This window comes from Lepidochelys olivacea, assembly GCF_965140295.1.
Source record: "Lepidochelys olivacea isolate rLepOli2 genome assembly, chromosome: 12".
Taxonomy (NCBI): domain Eukaryota; kingdom Metazoa; phylum Chordata; order Testudines; family Cheloniidae; genus Lepidochelys; species Lepidochelys olivacea.
In genome coordinates this window covers 39,462,896-39,477,131 of record NC_140422.1, presented here as the reverse complement: position 1 = coordinate 39,477,131, position 14,236 = coordinate 39,462,896, and the positions used below count along the sequence as shown (strand labels likewise).

The window sequence follows — 14,236 nt, the reverse complement described above, 5'->3', positions numbered from 1 at the left end:
CTAGTGCCCGTACAGGTCTGCCAGCCGGCGGAAGCGCGGCCCCCACTCGCTGAGGTAGTCATAATCTTGGTCGCCGTCCGTCAGGCTGGACACGATGGAGCTGAGCGAGCCAGCCACGGAGCCGGAGCCCTCGCAGTCGTAGATGAGGGCTGTGTCGTAGGGGGGGGCGTTGGGGTCGCTGTCGGCCGCGTCCAGCCCCTGGGGCAGGAGGAAGGGCTGTGAGGCCTGGCTGGGGGCACTGGATCCGAGGGGGCAGCTGCAGGAGCCGGCAGCTATTGGCTAGTGGTAGCAAAGCAGCCCCGGGGCCAGGCACCTGTCTCCATACCCTAGCTCGGCCCCCCCCAGCCAGTGCGTGGCCTGCCCCAGCCACCTGCCCTTCCCTCAGTCGGAGCCTGGGAGCCCCGTGGTGCCCATGGGAGCCCCAAGCCCCACCCACGTCGAGCCAGTCACAGCCTGAGTGTGGTGTGGGACCCCAATGCCCTCCCTCCTGCGCCAGGATTAGCCCCTGCCCTGAGCGGGAGGGCTGGGTCTGTCCTGGCAGGTGCCTAGCCCGGTCTGGATGCTGGACAAGTAATACCCGCGGGGCAGGAAGCCAGCTGCATAGGGCCCTGGGGCCAGCAGACCAGCCCTGGGGGAGCTTGGCCGAGTGGGGGTGCCGGGGCTGGCAGAGCGGCCCAGCTGGCCCATGGACCTGTTCCAGCTTGGCAGGAGCGGCCCGGGGCCAGCTGGGAGCAGCCCCAGCCCATGCCATTAGCACCCCACTCACCTCATTGATGAAGTCTTCGATGTCAGAGGGGCTGGCGGGCAGTTTCCGTGGATACGGGGGGGTGGCATAGCTGTAGGGAGCGTCTCTCCGGATCGGCTGCTTGCCCCGGGGGCAGGGTGGGGGGAAGAAGTCGGGGTTGCGGAGCTGGTTTATGTCGTAGGCGCCCTGCGGAGAGAAGCACTTTAGTGCCTGCCGGGGCCAGCTGATGAGCAGGTCCCTGCCTGCTGGGGGCGCTGGGCTGCACGGGGCAGGGGCAGTTTGGGGCTGCCCAGGCTGGGGTAATATGGTATGTGTCCCCCCTAAACAGGAGAGACTGGGGACAGCAGGGGGCTGTGGGTCAGGAGTGAGGGGCAGGGCTGGGCTAGCAGGGGGCTGTGGGGCAGGACCAAGGGGCACTGGCGGGGGCTGTGGGGCAGGGCTGGGGCAGGCGGGGCTGGGCTGGGCTGGGCTAGCAGGGGGCTGTGGGGCAGGGCCGAGGGGCACTGGCGAGGGCTGTGGGGCAGGGCTGGGGCAGGTGGGGCTGGGCTAGCAGGGGGCTGTGGGGTGGGGGCTGTGGGGCAGGGCTGGGGCGGGCAGGGCTGGGGTAGCAGGGGGCTGTGGGGCAGGGCCGAGGGGCACTGGCGGGGGCTGTGGGGCAGGGCTGGGGCGGGCGGGGCTGGTCTAGCAGGGGGCTGTGGGGCAGGGCCGAGGGGCACTGGCGGGGGTTGTGGGGCAGGGCTGGGGCGGGTGGGGCTGGGCTAGCAGGGGGCTGTGGGGCAGGGCTGGGGCGGGTGGGGCTGGGCTAGCAGGGGGCTGTGGGGCAGGGCTGGGGCAGGCGGGGCTGGGCTAGCAGGGGGCTGTGGGGCAGGGCCGAGGGGCACTGGCGGGGGCTGTGGGGCAGGGCCGAGGGGCACCGGCAGCAGCGAAGTGTGTGGCTGGTTTGCCTGGCGCATGCCCGGGCCCCGGGGCGCTGGTGAGGGGGCTGCCCCCCGCCCGCTCACCTGGTCCTCCTCGCCCCCGCCCTGCTCGTCGTAGGCGAGGATGTTGTCGCGCAGGTCGTCCCGCGAGCTCTGCAGCAGCCCCTCGTGCCGCGGGGGCCGGTGGCACCGCTCCCGGATGGCGGCCAGCAGGGCCAGGGCTGCCGAGACAGAGAGAGGTGGTGGGGCCGGGCCCGGGCGGGGGGTGGCGGGGGTCACCGTCGCGTGACTTACCCAGGAGCAGGAGGATGCTGCTGAGGATGACCATCAGGGCCCCGAAGCTGAGCCCCGCCCCGGCCGTGGAGGCAGCCGCCGTGCCGGCCTGGCAGCTGCCCCCCTCGTCGCAGGGGCACACGGAGACGTTCAGCAGCTGCGGCCGCTCCTGCCGGGGCGTCCCGGAGTCGCTGAGCAGGAGCGGCAGGGAGTGCAGCCCCGCGGGCACCGGGGCCAACACCACCAGCACCGCGTGGGTCGCTGGGGGGGGGAGACAGGGTCACCGTGAAACACCCAGAGTCTGCGCTGGCCCCAGCCCGATGGCCCCGAGTGCTGCCCTCCCCCCCCGATCGGGGCCTGCTCCCCCCTCTTCGATCCGCCCCCTGCTCCCCCCCCCGATCAGGGCCTGCTCCCCCCTCTTCGATCCGCCCCCTGCTCCCCCCCCCGATCGGGGCCTGCTCCCCCCTCTTCGATCCGCCCCTGCTCCCCCCCCGATCAGGGCCTGCTCCCCCCTCTTCGAGCCACCCCCTGCTCCCCCCCCGATCGGGGTCTGCTCCCCCCTCTTCGATCCGCCCCCTGCTCCCCCCCACCGATCAGGGCCTGCTCCCCCCTCTTCGATCCGCCCCCTGCTCCCCCCCACCGATCGGGGCCTGCTCCCCCCTCTTCGATCCGCCCCCTGCTCCCCCCCACCGATCGGGGCCTGCTCCCCCCTCTTCGATCCGCCCCTGCTCCCCCCCCGATCGGGGCCTGCTCCCCCCTCTTCGATCCGCCCCTGCTCCCCCCCACCGATCGGGGCCTGCTCCCCGCTCTTCGATCCGCCCCTGCTCCCCCCCCCCGATCAGGGCCTGCTCCCCCCTCTTCGAGCCACCCCCTGCTCCCCCCCCAATCGGGGCCTGCTCCCCCCTCTTCGAGCCACCCCCTGCTCCCCCCCCAATCGGGGCCTGCTCCCCCCTCTTCGATCCGCCCCCTGCTCCCCCCCACCGATCGGGGCCTGCTCCCCCCTCTTTGAGCCGCCCCCTGCTCCCTCCCCCCGATCGGGGCCTGCTCCCCCCTCTTCGATCCGCCCGTGCTCCCCCCCCACCGATCAGGGCCTGCTCCCCCCCTCTTCAATCCGTCCCTGCTCCCCCCTCACTGATCAGCCCCCCCCCGCTACCCCCCATTGCTCCACCCCCCTGCTGCTCCCTCACTGATCAGCCCCTTGCCCCCCCCACACACACACTAGGCTCCACCGACCCCAGGCCCATCAAGTCCTGCCCCCTCAGGCGGGCTGGGGTGGAGTGGGGCTCAGGCTGTCGCCTCCCGGCCATGGGCAAGCGATGGCAGCTGGGGCTCGCTCCGGCCCCCGGCCTCACCGTTGAGCTGGCTGAGGCTCCAGTTGCGGGCGAGCTGTGGGGCGTCGGGGCTGAGGCGGAAGTGGAAGGGCTCGGCGTGGGGCGGCAGGTCCTCGTCCGTGGCGCTCAGCAGCAGCCCCTGCCCCTTGCTGGGCTCGCTGCACATGACGCCCGCCGGTGGCAGCAGGGCCGGCCCGTGGTCGTTCACTTCCAGGAGCTCGATGGACAAGGTACCAGTGGCCGTGCGTGGCGGGTCAGCTGGGGACAAGGGGCGACAGGTCAGGGCCCCGCACGCTGACCGGGAGGGCGGGCGGGGCTCAGCCAGGCTGCAGGGTGGGGCCAGCACCCCCGGCTCACCATTATCGCTGGCCAGGATGACAGCCGTATACCAGCCGCCCTGCAGGAAGGGCGAGCGGCACGGCAGCTCCCGCTTGGTCTGCACCCTCCCGGAGCGCGGGTCCAGCAGCAGCCAGTCGGCCGGGTCGTAGGCCAGGGAGTAACTGCGGGCAGAGACACCAAGTTATTTGCCTAGGCCACCAACCCAAACCTCTCTGGGGGCATCCCAGGAGCCCTGCCCTGGCGTGCGCAGCTGGAGGCAGGGAGGGGGAGACGCAAAGAGTCACATCCCCTCTATAGCAAAACAATGTAATAGAGGGCTGTTACGGAGGCACCTCTGTCCTAATAGTACCCGCTGCCGCCAGATAAAGACACAGCTCCTAGGCTGTTTAGAGAAAACTTTGGCAGCCTTCTGTCTGCCAGGAACCACTTAGCAGCAGTGTGCCTGTGAAATCCGTACTTCATTGTTTTGCCTTTATGGTATCTACTTCTCTATTGTTTATCTGTATGGTTTCGTAATTGCTTCTGTCTGTTGCATAACTAATTTGTGCAAGGTGTAAAGCATTGTTCTGCAATATGTTAGGATGGGTCAAAGGATTATTTTGTAATACTTTAGTTTGAAATGATTGGCTAAGGTAGAGCTAAGCAGGACTCAAGCTTAACTACATAAAGTGGGGTCCAAAAAGAAGTTCTTTGGCACCAACTCCAGGGCACAGCCCAAGATCGGAGCTGCTAGACCTCAACCCCCTGCCAAGTATATTGTGCAGAGGCTGGAGGAGCCCTGGACGATCTGATCCTGACTGACCACCTGGAAAAGTTCATTTGCCTTATGGGGCGTGGTGCACTGTATGCTTAGCGTGTGCATTCTGGGCGGTAACTGTTAATACCTAGACGTTAAGGATATTACTGTGTAAGGCTCTTTCACCGGTACATGGCCCCGCAAGCCTGCAGGAGATTGTGTCCTGAGCCCTAGGAAATGGATAAGGGTGGAGGTGCCCTAGCATGGGCGAGTAACACCCCATCAGAGGAGTTGAAGCCTGCATGGCAGAGCGCTGAGCCTGATCTCCCAGCCCCTGCCAGCCTGTCTGATGGGGGCCTCCCCACCCAGGCTCCTGCATGGCAAAGCCCCAGCCTCAGCAGCCCCTGCAGCCAGGCCGGCGCCTTCACTCTACGGGCGCTAAAGGCCACGTTCCCCATCCTCGTACCTCCCCCCGGGGGATTTCCATGGGGCCCCTCGCTGGCCAGTGCAGCTCCCACCCACTGTTCCCCAGCCCCTGGCACTGCATCCAGGCTGCTCCTGGGGGCTCTGCCAGGGCTCCTGGGGAGGCAGGCAGCGCTGGCCCCTGGTCAGAGCCCCCCGGGGGGTCTCACCTGAGGGCCTGAGGCTGACGGGTGTCCGGGTCGCTGGCACTGAAAGTGGTGAGCTCGGTGCCCGGCGGCGCCCCCTCCACCACACTGGCCAGCCGGGGGTTCTCGCGGAAGAAGGGTGCCTCGTTCACGTCCAGAACCTGCACCTGCACCATGGCCAGGGCCCGGGTGGTCTGGGGGGCCGACGGGTGCAGCTGGTTCTGGTTCTGGACAGAGACGGTGAGCGTGAAGTGGTCCCGCCCCTCGTGGTCCAGGGCCTGAAAGTGGAGGGGCCAAGAGTTAGTCACGGGGAAAAGAGGTAACCCCAGGCCAGCCACCCCAGGGGTCGGTCTGCACATGGGCTCCCCACCCCCATGCCCAGGGGTCACTCTCCAGCGGGGCTCCCCACCCCCACGCCCAGGAGCTGCTCTCCAGTGGGGCGCCCCACGGCCAGGGGTTGCTCTCCAGTGGGACCCCCACACCCAGGGACCGCTTTCCAGCCAGGGTTCTGGGCTGGGACACAGCCTAGCTGCTCCCTGTGGCCATTGGTAATGAGGGGCAGAGCATGGCCCCTGTGCTGAGTGACTCATCTCCAGATGGGTCCAGGCTAGAGGGAATAGGGGGCTGGCTGGGGCGTGGGTGCTGGCCAAGCCCCCTGGGGCTGGGAGTAGGGACAGGCTGTGGCCCAGGGCGCTGCCCCCTCACCTTCACCACGGAGAGGATGCCGTCATTGGTGTGGGGGTCGGTGCGGATGGCAAAGGCCCCGTCTGGGTCACCCTCCAGGATGGTGAATCGCGCCAGCCAGTTGGGGGAGCCAGGCAGGTCCTTGTCGTGCACCAGGAGCCGGCCGATGTCCACGCCACTCGTGTTCTCCAGCACCTCCATGGAGAACTGCAAGAGAGCAGCTGGGGCGCTCATGGCCTGGCACGATGGCACGGCCCACGTTCGCATCTTCCCCAGCTTGGGCCAGGATCCTTGTCCCCCTACACAGAGCCTACAGAGGGCAGGAACCCCCCGCGGCCATGCAGTGAGTCAGACTGGCCCCCCAGGCATCCTGCACCCCGTCCCCCCAGCCGCTGGCCCGGCTCCCTACCTCCGGCTTGGTGAACTCGGGCGGGTTGTCGTTGATGTCGTCAACGTAGATCACGGCTGTGGCTGTGGTGGTGAGGCCATCGCCCGACATGTCAGCCACTTGGAGCGTCAGGTTATACACACTCACCACCTGGGGAGGAAGGAGCCAGCGGGGTCACCCAGGGAGCCTGCTGCCCTGCAGCCAGCTACTTGCCTGTCAGGCCCAGGGCCAGCCCATTCCCCAGTGCCCTGGACCCCTGGAGGGGGGCAATGCCCTGTGTTACCCAGCCAGGGGCTGCCCAACCCACCCCGCATTGGCCTGAGTTAGCTCACATCTGCACCCCAGTGCACAGTCTGTTATTCATGTCCTGGGTCTGTCCCAGCAGGGCTCTGCTAGTCTTGGTCAGGGCTGCCCACAGGTAGCCAGAGCACGCTGGTTTTAGTTGCCAAGCCATCCCTCTGGTTCCAGCCACCCACACACTGATCGAGTGCAATCGGGCGGGCCCCCAGCCACTGCAGAGACATGCCCCTGAGCCAGGCAGCAGGGACTCCCAGCCCACAGTGCTGGCTGCCCCCCGGGGCCCATTACCTCGCGGTCCAGCCCCACTTGCACGGTGCGGATCTCGCCTGTGGTCTCATTGACGCTGAAGAGCCCGGCAGAGCCCTGCTCCAGGATGGAGTATCGCAGGGCTGCATTGTCTGTGTCTGGGTCGTCAGCGTCTGTGGCTTCTGCCTTCAGCACATAGGTGCCTATGACCAGAAATACACCAAGGGTGTAGAATCATAGAAATGTCGGGCTGGATGGGACTTCGAGAGGTCATCGAGTTCAGCCTCTGGCGCGGTGGCAGGGCCAAGTAAACCTAGACCATTCCGGACAGGTTGTCCCACCTCTTCTTAAAAACCTCCAATGATGGGGATTCTACAACCTCCTTGGAAGCCGATTCCAGAGCCTCACTACCCTGAGAGCTAGAAAGTTTTTCCTAATATCTCACCTAAACCTTTCTTGCTGCAGATTAAGCCCATCACGTCTTTCCTCCCTTCAGTGGCCATGGAGAACAATTGATCCCCGGCCTCTTTAGAACCGCCCTTAACATATTTGGAGACTGTTACCAGGTCTCCCCTCAGTCTCCTTTTTTCAAGTCTAAACACACCCAGGTTTTTAACCTTTCCTCCTAGGTCAGGTTTTCTGACCCTTTAATCATTTTTGTTGCTCTTCTCTGGACTCTCTCCAATTTGTGCATATCTTTTCTAAAGTGTGACACCCAGAATGGGACACAGTTCTCCAGCTGAGGGGGACAGGTACCTCCCATGTCTTACATACAACACTCCTCCTCATACACACCAGAATGACATTAGCCTTTTCCGCAGATGTATCACACTGTGGACTCATATTCACCCTCACCCCCAGATCCTTTCAGCAGCACAACCACCTGGCCAGGTATTCCCCAGTTTGTAGCTGTGCATTTGATTTTTTTCCTTTCTACACGTAGTACTTTGCACTTGTCTATATTGAATTTCATCTTGTTGATTTTAATTCTGTCTGCCAAAGTGCTTGAAACTCCTCCCAGCTTGGGGTCATCGTCAAGTTTTATAAGCCTATTCCACTCCATTCCCAAGTCATCAATGAAACTATTGACTAGTACTGGACACAGGACAGACCCGTGTGGGACTGCATTAGGTACATCCACCCAGTTTGACAGTGAACCATTGATAACTAAGCTTTGAATGAGGTCTTTCAACCACTTGTGCACCCACCGTACAGTAATTTCACCTAAGCCCACACCTCGTCGGGGCAACAAAAATGGCCGATGAAATTCAGTGTTGATAAATGTAAAGTGATGCACATTGGAAAACAGAATCCCAACTATACATGGTCTTATCTTACTTAACTAAATATTCTTTAACCTGTTTTTCCCCTTTTGGCTTGCGATCCTTCCCGCCTTGTTGTCAATATTAATTATGTTGAGTATCTGTCACCATATTTTTAAAGAACCTCCTCTTACTGCCTTTTATGTCCCTTGCTAGGTGTAATTACATTTTGTACATTTTGTGCTTTAGCCTTTCTGATGTTGTCCCTACATAAGAACGGCCATAGTGGATCAGACCAAAGGTCCAGCTAATCCAGTATCCTGTCTTCCAACAGTGGCCAGTGCCAGGTGCCCCAGAGGGAATGAACAGAACAGGGAATCATCAAGTGATCCATCCCCTTGTCACGGAGTGTGGGGGAGTCCAGGTCCTACACCCCTCTTCCTGGGATTCACTGAGACTCTCAGCCAGCCAGTAAAACAGAAGGTTTATTGGACAACAGGAACACAGTCCAAAACAGAGCTTGTGGGTACACCCAGGACCCCTCAGCCAATTCCTTCTGGGGGAGCAGGGAGCTTAGACCCCAGCCCTGGGGTTCCCTGTGTTCCTCCACCCAGCCCCAAACTGAAACTAAACCCCCCCAGCAGGCTCTCTCCTGCAGCCTGTCTTCACATTCCTGGGCAGAGGTGTCACCTCCCCCTCCCCCTCCTGGCTCAGGTGACAGGCTCTCAGGTCTCCCATCCCCAGGGCACATTCCCAGGTCAACACTCCCCCCTCCCTGCTGAGTCACATCCTCACATCTCTCCCCCCTTCGAGACTGAACTGAGCGGGGTCACGCTGACCAGTGACCTGGGGAAGTTCGGGGCCCCCTCTCCGGGACAGCGCATCCGCTATCAGGTTGGCACTTCCCTTCACATGGACCACGTCCATGTCATAATCCTGCAGGAGCAGGCTCCATCTCAGGAGTTTGACGTTGGCTCCTTTCATCTGGTGCAGCCAGGTCAGGGGAGAGTGGTCACATGGTGAAGTGTCGCCCGAAGAGATAGGGCTTTAGTTTCTTGAGGGCCCACACCATGGCCAGGCACTCCTTCTCGATGGCCGCGTAGTGTTGCTCCCGGGGTAGCAACTTCTTGCTCAGGTACACGATGGGGTGTCTCTCCCCCTTTTCATCCTCCTGCATTAACACCGCCCCCAGTCCCGTGTCTGAGGCGTCGGTGAATACCACAAAGGGCTTGTCAAAGTCTTGGTTTGCCAGAACTGGGCCACTGCCCAGAGCCTCCTTCAGCGCCTGGAAAGCCTCCTGGCACTGCTCGGTCCAGACCACCTTGTCTGGCTTCCCCTTCTTGCATAGCTCAGTGAGGGGGTGGCTATGGTGCTAAAGTGGGGCACAAATCTTCGATAGTATCCTGCCATCCCAATAAAGGCTTCGACCTGCTTTTTTGGTGTGGGGAGTGGGCCAGTCTCTGATCACCTCCACCTTGGCTGGTTCCGGCTTTAGGCGGCTGCTCCCCACCCGATGGCCCAGGTAAGATACTTCAGCCATCCCCACCTTGCACTTCTCCGCTTTTACAGTCAGCCCAGCCCCCTGGAGTTGGTCCAGGACTTGTCTAACCTGGGACACGTGGTCCTCCCAGGTCTGACTAAAGACACAGATGTCATCAATATAAGCCAAGGCAAAACTCTCCATCCCCCTCAGGAGCTGGTCCACTAGGCACTGGAAGGTGGCCGGCGCTCCCTTGAGGCTGAACGGCAGGGTCAGGAACTCATAGAGCCCCAGAGGGCTGATAAAGGCCGATTTCAGCCGGGCATCTGCATCCAGCGACACTTTCCAGTAGCCCTTTGTAAGGTCCATGGTGGTAAGGTACCGAGCTCCTCCCAGCTTGTCTAGGAGCTCGTCCGGCCTGGGCATGGGGTATGCATCAGATACAGTGATGGCATTGAGCTTCCGATAGTCCACACAGAACCGGACCGACCCGTCCTTTTTGGGGACCAGCACCACAGGCAAGGCCCAAGGGCTGGCCGATGGCTGGATCACCCCCAAAGCCAGCATGTCCCGGACCTCTCTTTCCAGGTCCTGAGCAGTTTTCCCTGTGACTCAGAAGGGGGAGCATCTTATCGGCGGGTGTGACCCTGTCTGCACCCGGTGGACAGTCAGATTAGTGCGTCCAAGCTGGTTGGAAAACAGCTGTCGGTATGGATGCAGCACCTCCCTGACCTCAGCTTGCTGGGCAGGGGTTAGCTGATCCGAGAGGGGAATTGTTTCCAGGGGGGAACCAGCTCTGGTCCCAGGGAATAGATCTACTAAAGGGTCATCTCCCTGCTCCTCCCACTGTCCACACACGGCCAACACCACATTCCCCCTGGCATAATATGGCTTCATCATATTCACATGGTACACCCGGCGGTGGTGCGCCCGGTTCGACAGCTCCACCACACAGTTTACCTCATTGAGCTGCTTGACAACCTTGAAAGGGCCCTCCCAGGCGGCCTGTAGTTTGTTCTTTCTCACTGGGATGAGAACCATCACCGGATCCCCGGTGGCATAGGCACGGGCCCGCACCGTGCGGTCATACCAGACCTTCTGCTTCCTCTGGGCTCGGGCCAGATTCTCCCTGGCCAGGCCCATGAGTTCAGCCAGTCTCTCTCGGAAGATCAGGACATACTCCACCACTGACTCTCCATTGGGAGTGGCCTTCCCCTCCCACTCGTCTCTCATCAGGTCCAGGGGGCCCCTCACCCTCCTGCCATATAACAGTTCGAAAGGCGAAAATCCGGTGGACTCCTGGGGCACCTCCCTGTATGCGAACAGCAGGTGAGATAAGTACTTGTCCCAGGCCTGCGGGTGCTGGTTCATAAAGGTTTTCAGCATCATCTTTAGCGTCCCGTTGAACCTCTCCACCAGCCCGTTGGACTGGGGGTGATAAGCGGAGGCCCAGTCGTGCCGGACCCCACATTTCTCCCACAAGCACCGGAGCAGGGCCGACATGAAGTTGGAGCCTTGGTCTGTCAAGACTTCCTTGGGGAACCCCACTCAGCTGAAAATGGTCAGGAGCGCATCGGCCACGGTGTCTGCTTCAATGGAAGCTAAGGGCAAATGGTAGCGGGTGGCAAAATCTACCACCACCAGAATGTATTTCTTCCCCGACCGGGTCGTCTTGGTGAGAGGCCCCACGATGTCCATGGCCACCTTTGGAAAGGCTCCACTATGATGGGCAAAGGTCTCAAAGCCACTTTCCCCTTGTCCCTGGCCTTCCCCACCCTCTGACGGGGTCACAGGATTGGCAATACTGCTGGACCGTGGTAAAGACCCCGGGCCAGTAAAAGTTCTGTAGCAACCTCTGCCGGGTGCGCTGGATTCCCTGGTGCCCTGCGAGGGGGATGTCATGGGCCAGGTACAGTAGCTTGTGGCGATACTTCTGGGGGACGACCAGCTGCCTTCTGATCCCACAGGCCTCTACTTCCCCTGGGGGAGCCCATTCTCGGTACAGGAACCCCTTCTCCCACAGGAACCTCTCCTGGCAGCCTCTCCTCATGGTCCGTACCACACCAAGGTCAGCCAGGTCCCTGAGCTTCCGCAAGGAGGGATCTTTCCTCAACTCGGCCTGGAACTCAGCGGCTGGGGCAGGGACGGGGCCCGGTTCCCCCTCAGTGGCCAGGTCTGAGGCCTCCGCCTCTCTGAGCCGTGCCCCTCGGCGCTCCCTCCCCACCAGGGTAGGGTCCTGCGCCTCCGGTGTGGTACCCTCCCCAAGGTCAGGGTGCAGTGCCCCTCGCCGGCTCTGGCTACGCGTCACAACCAGGGCGGTCTGGGGCTTGCTTGGCCAGTCCTCTAGGTCTCCCCCAATCAAACCTTCAGTGGGCAAATGGTGGTGTACCCCCACATCCTTGGGGCCCTCCTTGGCCCCCCATTTCAGGTGTACCCTTGCCATGGGCACCTTAAATGGGGTCCCGCCCACCCCTGTCAGGGTCAGGTAGATGTCGGGCACCACCCGATGTGGGGCTACCACCTCGGGCCGGGCCAGCATCACCTCCGCGCCCGTATCCCAGTATCCATTGACCTTCCTCCCATCCACCTCCAGGGGAACAAGGCACTCTCTCCGGAAGGACAACCCCGTGCCCACCCTGTAAACCGAGCACCCTGAGTCCAGAGCCTCCAGCCCTCTAGCAGAGCTGGCCTGGGGTACTCTTCCCTTCTGCGCAGGTGGTAAACTGGTAGCCCCCCTTTCCTGGGTTGTCTGCCCCTCGTCCAGCTGAGTCCCTACCCAGTTAACCCTGGGTAGGTTGGGTCTGCTCAGTCTGTCCCTGAGCCCGGGGCACTGGGTCTGTACGTGGCCTCTCTGGCCACAGTGATAGCAGCTCAGGTCACGTTGGTCCCCTTGAGCGGGTCGGAGGGGCCCGACGCCAGGCGTTCCCCTTGGGAGGGGGTTCTCCCTATTTCCCCGCTGGGAGGCCCCATGGTGACTCTCTCTCTTCATCGGGGGGGGCCTGTTCTTTTGGGACTCCTCCCTGCTACCCCCTGACCGACTGTTCACAAACTCGTCGGCCAGCTGCCCTGCGTGCTGGGGGTTCTTGAGCTTTTTGTCCACCAACCATAGCCTCATACAGTTGCTCCAGTACGATTAGGTCAAGCAGGTCCTCTTTAGCTTGGGCCCCAGCTGTCCACTTGCGGGCATATCCCTGCATCCGGTTGACCAGTTGTAGGTAGGTGACCTCAGGCGTTTTACGCTGACTCCGGAACCTTCTCCGGTACATCTCGGGGGTCAGCCCAAACTCACGGAGCAGGGCCTGTTTGAACAGTTCATAGTCCCCTGCCTCCGGCCCTGTCATCCGGCTGTACACCTCCACGGCTTTGGGGTCCAGTAAGGGGGTGAGGAACTGGAGCCTGTCTGCAGGGTCAACCCTGTACATCTCGCAGGCATTCTCAAAGGCCGTCAGGAAGCTATCTACGTCCTCCCCCTCCTTCCGCTGGGCCAGGAAGCACTTATCAAAGCTCCTTGCAGTCGTGGGTCCCCCCACACTCACCGCAGCTGGGGCCCCACTGCTCCTCAGTCTGGCCAGCTCCAGTTCATGCTGTCTTTGTTTCTCCTTCTCCTGACGTTCCCTCTCCTTCTCCTCCCGCTCATGTTGACGTTGTTTCTCCTTCTCCTCCTGCTCATGTTGACGTTGTTTTTCATGATCCTCCAGCTCCCTCATTTTCATCTCCCTCTCCCATTCCAGCCGTATCTGCTCCAGGGATGGGGAGCTCCGCCGGGAGGATCCCCTGCTGGCTGCTGGGGTCAGGGTGCCCTCGGTAATCGCTGGGCTTCCCCCAACCCCTCCCCCAGGCATAGGTAGGAAGGGTCTCGGGATGTCCTCGGCAGCAGTCTGACCCCTCCCAGCCCGGTCAGGCCCCAGGGCCCACGCGTCCACTGGGCGGCTTCCCTCAGGGACAGGGATCGGGTCATCCAAGCGATCCCTCTCCTCCAACTGGGCAATCAGCTGTTCCTTGGTGGACCCCCCAGTGTGCAGCCCCCTCTGCCTGCACAGCTCCACCAGGTCGCTCTTAAGGCGTTTAGCGTACATCTCCCTGCTGGCCACTTGCAGGCCGGGCAGCTTCCCATGGTTTCTAGGAAAAGCCCCTCGTGTGCCAGTCCTTCTTGAGGTCACCACCTCTTTGCCAGGGTCGCGCTGCAGACTCCTCCGCCCCTGGGACCGCTCGCTGCGATCCCCCGGGGGACCCTGTTACTGCAAAAGTCCTTCTCTCTGGTCACACACTCCCAGGGGTTAACCGCCCCCCGAAACCGTCTCTCTCTGAATCTTCAGCACGCCTGGTCCCCGTCAATCCCCCTTCGTTTTACTGTTCCCCAGTCACTTACTGCAGGAAGCGCCGTTCACGGGGTGCAGTAGATCCCACCTCTGCCACCAGTTGTCACGGAGTGTGGGGGAGTCCAGGCCCTGCACCCCTCTTCCTGGGATTCACTGAGACTCTCAGCCAGCCAGTAAAACAGAAGGTTTATTGGACAACAGGAACACAATCCAAAACAGAGCTTGTGGGTACACCCAGGACCCCTCAGTCACGTCCTTCTGGGGGAGCAGGGAGCTTAGACCCCAGCCCTGGGGTTCCCTGTGTTCCTCCACCCAGCCCTGAACTGAAACTAAACCCCCCCAGCAGGCTCTCTCCTGCAGCCTGTCTTCACATTCCTGGGCAGAGGTGTCACCTCCCCCTCCCCCTCCTGGCTCAGGTGACAGGCTCTCAGGTCTCCCATCCCCAGGGCACATTCCCAGGTCAACACTCCCCCCTCCCTGCTGCATCACATCGGCACACCCCTGTCGCCCCATTCCCAACTGCTGGCAAACAGAGGCTAGGGACACCATCCCTGCCCATCCTGGCTAATAGCCATTGCTGGACCTATCCTCCATGAATTTATCTAGTT

General features: G+C 62.2%; 1 protein-coding gene across 1 annotated transcript in view; it reads right to left on the bottom strand.

The window, feature by feature from the left end:
- CDH15 (cadherin 15) overlaps positions 1 to 14,236 on the bottom strand; it is a gene marked incomplete at its 3' end in the record, with an annotated part of 34,803 nt that continues 20,567 nt past the window's right edge. Inside the window, exons 5-14 of the mRNA XM_084644947.1 lie at positions 6,610 to 6,770; positions 6,043 to 6,171; positions 5,655 to 5,840; positions 4,974 to 5,227; positions 3,624 to 3,766; positions 3,288 to 3,524; positions 1,957 to 2,196; positions 1,747 to 1,883; positions 767 to 931; positions 1 to 198 (exon numbers count right to left, since the gene is read on the bottom strand). Of these exons, the coding sequence (XP_084501073.1) occupies positions 1 to 198; positions 767 to 931; positions 1,747 to 1,883; positions 1,957 to 2,196; positions 3,288 to 3,524; positions 3,624 to 3,766; positions 4,974 to 5,227; positions 5,655 to 5,840; positions 6,043 to 6,171; positions 6,610 to 6,770 (1,850 nt within the window). The remainder of the gene's footprint in view (positions 199 to 766; positions 932 to 1,746; positions 1,884 to 1,956; positions 2,197 to 3,287; positions 3,525 to 3,623; positions 3,767 to 4,973; positions 5,228 to 5,654; positions 5,841 to 6,042; positions 6,172 to 6,609; positions 6,771 to 14,236) is intronic.